Here is an 8,985-nt window from a genome sequence, read left to right as displayed (position 1 = left end):
GGCGGGCGCGGGTTCGAGAGCCCGGCGGGCCCTGCCACAGGCTTGTGCCTCGAGGGGGGTGGGCTGGGGGGTAGTGGGGTGGTCACCTATGTGGGGAGGTCACTGGTGGGGGTGTGCCTTGCTCACGTGTCACACGGCCACGTGACCCCTGGAGGAGAAGCCGGGAAGGTGAGCCTCACTGGGGTCGGGCCAGACCTGCAGGGAGCTCAGTGGGCCTGCATTCTGCAGCGAGCCGCATAGCACCTTCTGGTCCACCCCGCTGTCCACCCTGCAGCCGTGATGTTGCGGCGTCTTCACAGGGACTGTCTTTCTGTGCTTCCCTGGCTCGCTCCATTCCCCGTCTCTGCAGTTGTGCCTCTCTTGCTGGCCAGACCCGCTTCCTCCCTCCTTTCTGGGCCCTGCACTTCTGGTGACTGTGGAGAAGGCCTCGACTGTCTGCCGGATTGCTGGAGCTCTTCCTGGTCAGACGGGAGAGGCTGGCTCCCTTTTTTTTTTTTTTTTTTTTTTTTTTATAAGAACCAAGTCTTGTTTGCTTCCTTCTGATAGTCAGAAAACCCCTTCCTGCTTTTTGTTACTGCTGAAGGGCATGGGCACATATCAGAGGGGGTGGGGGAGGGAGGGAGAGAGAGGAGGCACCAGGGGGCGCTCACGCACAGCCCTTTTCCCTCCATTCTGCATCCCTTCGGGGTTGTGCACGTGTGCACACACGTGCTGGGCATCTTTTCAAACTGCTGGGCTGGGGTTCACAGTGGTTGGCCGCGTGGGCCCTGGCCCCCGAGCCTGCAGGGATCCTCCGCGCTCGCTGCTGTGCTAGGGCCAGCCCATCCTGCACTCCTTAGGGATCAGCTTTCTCTTAGCCCTCGCTCTGCCCTTCCAGGGCATCAGTGTACGGCCTAGTGAAGGTGCCGGTCCCACGGGGGGTCGAGTGCTGGACCCTGACTCCGAAGGAGGATGGAGAAGAGTGCAGCATGGCCGTCCTCCCTGGCAGCGAGTTCTCACTTGGCTCTGGCTCTGTCTCTGTCTCTGTCTCTGTGAGAGACACACAGCAGCACATATGCCCTATTGCAAAAGGCTTTCCACAGCGACACTTCTCCACGTTTCACATGGGCTGTGTAATGTCTTTTCACTCATTTTCATGGAAATGTGAAGAAATGGAAACTGAATCTCATACTTATTTTTTTCTGTTTTGAATTTTGCTGCTTAATCTGTACTTAGTAGTTTACTCCAAAAGGAGAATGTAATTTGTGGAGGAACTTCAAAAAGCTTGTGGAATAATGGAATTAAATATGGCTTTATTTTGGTACGAAAAGTTTTTTGTCATACACATTTTAGTGAACTTTTCGAAGACCCTGAGAGTCTCAGTTTTTTATAGTTTCCATTAGGAAGAAAGCTTAGAAGGCTGGCTGACTTATCACTGAGCAGTTGAAATGTTAGTGCGGGTCAGAGTAAGCGTGGCTGGTGACGCGCCAGGAGGTGGGGGGCCGCGTTGGCACTTGTTCGCAGATGCCAGGTGCAGAGGCCGGCAGGCCTGGTCACACGGTGACGCTGGACCAGGGCCATGCTGACCGCAGCCTGGCATGGCCGCAGTGGTCTCACCCTGTGCCTTTCTCTTGCAGGTATAGTCTGTCATACATTCCATATGCAAGGTGAGCACGTTCGAGTCCCGTCTCCTCATTATTCGTACACAGATTCCTGATAAACCATGTTCATGTTGAAATTTGAAAGGCTTTTTTCTTAAAGGGAAATGAATGATTTTTGAGACAAGATGACCAGAACCCTGTCTGGCGTAGTACCTACCTGTGAGCTCTGAGTCCCTGTGAAGGTGGTGGGCGGTGAGCCTTCCTATTGCCCTTGGGGTTTCCACATGCCTAGGCCCTGTCCTGGCTGCCAACGCTCAGCAGAAACATTTTAGTTGTTTGTCAAGAGGTAACTGCTGTTTCCTTACGTTTTGCCAGAGAAATGTATTAATTTGTAGAGGAAAGAAGACAACTCTAATCTTATTTAGGAGAGATTCATAAACAGTCCGTGGCAAGGCACAGCTTTGCTTTATAAAATTCGAAGACACACTATGTATTTTTTAAAAATAGTGAAATCGTGTGCCTAGTATGAACAGTGAAGGAAACTGGTAGAAATTCTGTTTTTATTCCATTTTAAACATGAGAAGAAGCAAACCAGGCCAGCTGCAGATGAGAAAGCCGCAGAACGAAAGGGCGTGGCGGCGAGCACCCTGGGAGCCTCGGCTGGGGCACCGCTTTGGGCTCTCAGGGTGCACGGAAGGTGGCCTCGACCCCAGGCCCCTCCTGTACCGCTGGACGGTCTGCAGGGAGAACAAGTCTTCTGGAAAGGACCTCTTTCCCCAGAACTTAAGGTCTTGCATTTGCGAACCATGTACTTATATTATTACAAGTGGATATTGGGACCAGCAGTTAGCGTAGTGGCTATTTCGCTGGTTTCCCACGTAGTCGACCCTTCACGTCCTGGACCTGGTGGCTTAAACTCGCGCCGGGTTCATGTGCGTGCGTGCCCAAGATCCTGAGAAGAGAATGGAGGAGAAGGGATTGCAGCGTGGCCATCCCCCCAAAGGGTGATTTCTTGCTTCCTGTCTCTCTGTCTCTCTCTCTCTGGCGAGTACGCGCGCCCTATAGCAAAAAACCCTCCAAAAAAAAAGTAGATTATTAAAACTTAAAAAGTATTAAATGATGGTTCAAACAGCTTTGAAAGGAAATATGAAATGATGTTTATCACTAATTGTTTTGAATTTTTAGGATGTAGTTATAAACATTTTACTTTTAAAATTCAGTTTGTTGGTTTTAATAAAATTAATTCTTTGTTAGATTATGTTTGGCATGTAAATTTCTTTCTGCTAAGCCAGTGTTATATGCTGGCGAAGATTTCCTAAGTAAATACCTTTTCAGAAATTAGCACAGCCCCTCCACGTCTCGGCTCTCGATCTCAGGTGCTGCTCGGCAGTACTGCCGTAGGTCAGAAGGTGTCGGTCTTTGACACACAGTGTGGTCGGTCACGCAGTGCACAGTCACAGAGTGTGTGGCCACGCAGTGTGTGGTGAGAAGGCGTGCGGTCAGTGTGTGCAGAGTTTGCTGAGGTCCCCCCACCCCACTCCCCGCAGACGCGCCCCGGAGGAAGGGACTCTCACCCTCTGCTTTCTCTCCCTCTCTTCCGCCAGGGACGCCGTCATTAAATGCTGTTCCTCCTTTCTGAGTTGAAAATCAGGAACTCGTGGCAAAGACTTCCCTGGCTGCGGCTGCCCTCTGCGGTGAAGGATGCTTTTCCCAGTGAAAGGATGACCCCGAGAAGCCCGCAGTGGCAGTCTGAGCCCGTGTGTATGTACTGGTGGATCTACGCTTGATTAAACTGTTACGTGCCTGTAACTGTCCTTTCACGATGCCTCATTAATATGTTTTCTCAGAGATAAGGAGATTTTAATTACTGCCACTTGTAAATTATTGTTAGCCAGTTTTTTTAATCTGCTCAGACAAGCTTTTGAAATGTGAATATTTAAGGGATAAACCTGTGTTGCAAGATATGTTCAGCTTGTTTTTTTAATGTCTGCGTTTTTAAGACTTTTAAAAAAACTTTAAATGTGAAACTTTTTACTTTAAGCCAAAAAAATGCATATTATGTGTAGTAAAAAGTAATATATAAATCTTTACAATTTTGAAATAAACCCACCCATGGAAAAGCAAAATTTTCTGGGTCAAATGTATAACACTTTAATTGATTCTGTTTAGTAAGGTTTAGTTGAGGCAACATGGAATCTTCCTGTAGGGAAGTGAGGACGGCAGGGTCTCCGCCCCGACGTCTCCGGAGTACAACGTGTGCGCCCTGGGCCCTGGCTACCAGCAGCGGTGCCGTGGGAAGGCTGGGGCTCCCTGGGAAGAGGGCAGAGGGGTCTGGGTGGTGGGTGCTGTGCTAATGGTTACATGGCTCTTGGGGGCAAGTTGTCTGGGGGACTGGGGCTCCAAATGGCCGCAACCATGGCCAGGTGGGTCTTGGCAAGGCCCCAGCAGCAGAGGGTGGCTAGAGGCAGAGAAGCGTTTAGGGTCCTGCTTGCCAGCTTAAGCTTTTTCACCTCTAGACCAGGGAGACCCCAGGGCCCGGCCTTGGGTCTCAGCCTTGTAAGCCGTCCTGGTAAAGGTCGGGGACCCTCTCGCAGGCGGAAAGGTGTGGATGTTTGGGGTCTCCCAGGTAGCTGGGCCGGTACCCAGCTGGTAAAGCCAGGTGGCACTGCAGCTGCGGGTGGAGGACCTGGAGCCAGCACGGCAGGTCTGCAGTGGGCCGGCCAGCCCCAGGAGGCTTGGCCTGGGTTACCAGGCTGGCTGCTTCCCAGGAGCTGGGGGGCATGTGGGGCTGTGGGTTGCTCGGGGAACAGCGGGGATAGCTGGCGTGAGCAGCTGCTCCTCGGGAAAGCAGGTGGCACGGGTCTGCGGGGGTCATCACCTGCCTGCACCACGTGGCGCCACAGCACACCCGCCACTGCCCGACCAATGTCCTCTCCATGTTAGAGGCCCCCGGGGTCCTCTCACCAGGCCCAGGCCAGGTGTAGCCGTGTACACACTGTCCACGTTGCGGCCAAGGCCAGTGGTCACCGCTCTGCCTGCCGCCCTGGAACTCTGAGCGTGGACACATCGGTGGGCCACCAAACTCCATGCCAGGGGCAACGTGCCCGGCCTGAGTTGCAGGGCATTAGCAGCTTCTTCCCACCACCCCTTGTTTGCTTCTCTCCCTCCAGGTTACAATAAGAAACCAGGTACTGAGCTCGGCTCTCCCGGTGGAGCAGGCCAGCAGCATCAGGGCAGCGTATGGGGGCTGCAGCTTCCACCTGAGCACTTCGCAGAGGGCTCTGCCCCGCGGTGGGGGTAGTCGTGGGGCACGTCACTCCTTTTAGGTTCCCGCCATCCTCAGCTCCGTAAGCTGGCAGGGTCTGAACGCTGAACAACTGTGTTACTTAGTTTACAAAATACCTCTTTGCCATTAGAAATCTGTCACCAGGATGGGTTTGTTGTTGTTGTTTTAAATGTATTCACTTCTTTAAAGTCTCAGTTTTAATTGCTAATAGGGTCGACATCAGAAAGAATCCACAAAAACAAGCCCCTTGGGGTTGCGTGGTTCTTTAAAAAGTAACAGTCCTGGGAGCCCTGGACTTGGAGGGTGGGGGTGCTGGTGACCTCACAGCCTGGACTGGCCTCTCCCATCAGCCATGGCAACTGGCTAGACTTTGTTTCTTCATCTGTAAAATGAAAACATTACTAGTACTTCTCTCTTCAGGCTCCCCTGTGCTTTAAATGAAATCATTCAGATAAAGTGGTTTATTTCATGGGGAATAGATGCTGTCTATTATAATCATTATAAAAGAGAAAAAAGAAAGACTTTAAAGTAATTAGTATCTGAACGGTTTCCAAAACGTCTTATAATCCCGTAGGGCTTTCATAATAACAGATCGGGGTTGGCAGAAGAAATCTAAACACAAGTTATTGACAGTCTCTTTCTCAGTAATGGGGATTTTTAAAAACTGGAATTAGCTTTTCCTTTTTTGCCAGGGGGTGTGTGCACTACCAGAGCAAGAGCAAGCACGCCCCTCCCCCACCAGTGGTGTGCGGTCACACTGCGGCCCTTTTACCTCTGTTTCTGCATCCTGTCAGGATTCGGGCACCCACCCAGAGGTGCCCAGTGGTCGGCGGAGTGGGATCCAGCTCCCTATGCATTGGGCTCCACGGCTCCTACTGTTTTCAAGGTCAGGTTTAGTTTTAGTTCTAGATTTTTTACTACTTTCGGCCAAATTAAGTAAAATTATTTGAATCGAAGTACATAACGGAGTGTAGCATGTGGAGGGGGTGTTGGGAAACAGTCTGCTCTCTGTTCCGATGTTCGGGAACACGTTTGTAAGTGTTACATCCTGAGTGAGTGTGGCTACATGACAAAGCCGGGCACCGTGTGGGTCGTGGCTGATCTGGGTACGGTTTTGTTACCAGCTGTGATTGCACTTCCGGCCAGCTGCATGTGGAGCGCAGCTGTGTGCCTGGGCCCGCACATGCACTGTAGTGTGGGCTAGCTGCACGTTTCACTCCTCCTGAAAGTGTCTTACAGGGGAGCTGTCAGGAAAGGCTTTGGTGCCAACCTCGTCCAATAGAATGGGGGTGGGGTCACGTTCATTCCCAGAAGGTGACAGTCTGAGTGACTGTGAAATTGGAAAATACATGGGCAGTGCTAAGAGCATGGGTTTGGTTTTACTCACATTGGCCAGCTCATCCGCTGGTGAGTTCAGGAAGCTCAGGTGAAGCACAGGCGTGTTAGGTGGCTTGTGACCAGGTGAGTTCGGGAAGCTCAGGTGAAGTGCAGGCGTGTTAGGTGGCTTCTGACCAGGTGAGTTCAGGAAGCTCAGGTGAAGCGCAGGCGTGTAGGTGGCTTGTGACCAGGTGAGTTCGGGAAGCTCAGGTGAAGCGCAGGCGTGTTAGTTGGCTTGTGACCAGGTGAGTTCGGGAAGCTCAGGTGAAGCTTGCGACCAGGTGAGCCCGAGCACATGGCTCCAAAAGTGCTAAACGAGCATGGGGTTTTACGACTGAGTGTTACAATTGAACATGGAAACAGGTGCCACCACTGCTGTGTCCTGGGCATGTCATGCCACAGCCCGTGTCATCTCACACGTGACTTCTTGACACCCTCTCCCGTCCCCTCTCCGTCATGAGGTGTGGCTTAGCTGCTTCTTGGACTCCCCTTGCCCTGGCACTGTCCTGGCTGCCCAGGTCGGCCACACCGAGTGTGTGACTTCCACACTAGCCACAGCATGGGGACTGAGAGCCTCCACACATGCCTTCTCCAACTCTCCCTTCCCGGGCCCCGCCAATCTTTTCTGACTTCTCAGTGATTTTTTTATTTTCTAGAGAGATTTTTGCTATAGGGCTTGTGTGCTTCCAGAGACAGAAAGAAAGTGAGACCTCACCCCGGGAGAGGGCCCCTCTGCAATCCCTCCTCATCGGTTCTCTCGGGATCTTGGGCACGCTCACACATGCACCTGGCATGAATTTTAAGCTGCTGGGTCCAGGACTCGAATTGCAGTTAACTACTTGGGAGTCCAGCGAAGTAACAGCTATGCCATCTGTTGGTCGCCTTTTCTGACTTCTCTACCAGGTGCCGCAGGCTTCATGGCCAGGGTAGCTGGGTGGGCGGGTGCTGGGTGTTTTCACCTGAGTCTGCAGGCTGAGGCGTCCGTCCCTTCTGGGGCAGCGCCCACTGTGAGGTGCAGAGGCCCTTGCCCTCACTGACAGAACCCACTTGGTCCTGGGCTTTCAGGGGCAGAGAGAGAAGCTGCTCAGCCCCCCTAGCCGCTGCCTGGGCCGGGTACTCAGTCAGGGACTGGCACACGTGGAGCCCGGGCTGGGTCAGCTTGGGAGGACTTGGAGGGCTTGGGGCCTAGTCTGGTGAGCGTGGTCAGCCAGTATGCTCACTTTCTCTTCTTGGCTTAAGAATGCCCACATCCTGGGACTAGCAGGTGGCGTAGTGGTTATGTTGCTGGACTCCCACGTAGTCAACCGTAGTTCAAATCCTGGACCTGGTGACTTAAAATTCACAGTGGGCATGTGTACCCAAAATCACTAAGGGAGAATGGAAGAGAAGGGACTGCTGTGTGGCCGTCCCCAGGGAGGGGGTGATTTCTCACACGCTCGCTCTCCTATAGCAAAAGCCTCACACACACACACAAGAATGCCCACGCCCCTGCTGGGTGGGGTGGGCTTCCCCTAATCCAGTCACCCCTACCCACAGGCGCGTCCTAGTCTCCCTCGTTCTCACAGTTCTGGTCTGGCTTTGGCCTCAGCCCTGGCGTGGAGCCTTGCTCTCCCATCCTCAGAGCTGCCCTGTGGGGCGGGCACCCTCTGCAGGCCCCTGTTTCAGCCAGCTGCCCACAGCACCGGCCCACACACGCGGCTGTCGGTGAAGTACTCGCTCTCAGGTGTCCTGATGGCCTTATTCTAAGACTGTTTAATCCGTGGGACAGATGAGATGCGTCCCAGTCAATGGCTGTCTCTGTGAGAACTGTTCTGGCACCCTGAGTCCGCAGCTGCCTCAACTGGTGCCCACGGTGCCACGGGGCTGGGGTACTTGGCTTACGTCTTAGTTGACCTGCATTTGAATGTGCTCTTTTTCTGTTTAAATAATTATTTACCATCATTATTTTTCCATTTTTGACCAAAGGGAGACAGAGAACCAGAAAGAGGTAGAGCAAGCCGCCAGGTCCAGGACTCGAACCGCAGTCAGCCATGTGGGAGTCCAGTGCCTTTAACCACCACACCACCTGCTGGCCCTGACTGTGCTCTTGGGCCACCCTCACACAAGGTTTCCAAGCAGATGGGATGGAAAGTGTGTTTTCATCTAAACAATAGATACTTTTTTCCCCCAAAGGACACAGAGGGAGAGAGAGAAGCCCCCGAGGGATGGTCATGTGGCATGGCAATCCCCTCTCCATTCCCCTGGCAGGATTTTGGGCATGCACACCACTGCACTGGTTGTTTCAGACCCCTCCCCACGCGGGCCCCAGCCCCCGAACCACCACACCCCCTGCTGTGGGCCTGTGATTATTTTTAACAGAGGGCTGTCTGTGTGAAACTTTGACTTCTGATTCCCTGCTTCGTAATAGCTGGATCACTCATTCTACAGACGTGGGTGCTGAAGGAAAGCCCCGTCCCTAGGCCTTTGGGGTCTGTCATTCCTTCTGGGCTGCTGGGCAGCACTGCTGGCAGGAAGGACACTGTCCTAACGGGGCGACTCTCACCTATTAGACACAAAATTGGGTTTTTACTTTTACGATGACTGTCTTTTTAAACAATTTTATTTAACTTTTATTTTTCATTTGACCAGAAAGAGAGAGGGGGAGGGAGAGGCAGGGAAAGTAGAAAGCAAGCAGCCAGGCTGAACAGAGGGCCGTGTGGGGGTCCAGCGCCCTTAACCAACGCCACCCGACGGGCCCGGAAA

The 8,985-nt window shown here is 52.7% G+C and overlaps 1 protein-coding gene across 1 annotated transcript in view; it reads left to right on the top strand.

Annotated features, from left to right (window-relative positions):
- Positions 1–3,400, top strand: part of SFT2D1 (SFT2 domain containing 1) — a gene marked incomplete at its 5' end in the record, with an annotated part of 10,822 nt that extends 7,422 nt beyond the window's left edge. Inside the window, 2 exon segments of the mRNA XM_014589248.2 lie at positions 1,617–1,646; positions 3,185–3,400. Of these exon segments, the coding sequence (XP_014444734.1) occupies positions 1,617–1,646; positions 3,185–3,224 (70 nt within the window).
- Between the last annotated feature and the right edge of the window lie 5,585 nt (positions 3,401–8,985).

The sequence above is a fragment of the Tupaia chinensis genome, unplaced genomic scaffold (genome assembly GCF_000334495.1).
Source record: "Tupaia chinensis unplaced genomic scaffold, TupChi_1.0 Scaffold000346_1, whole genome shotgun sequence".
NCBI lineage: Eukaryota > Metazoa > Chordata > Mammalia > Scandentia > Tupaiidae > Tupaia > Tupaia belangeri.
The sequence above is the reverse complement of the archived record's forward strand: the minus strand, read 5'-3'. Positions and strand labels throughout refer to the sequence as shown.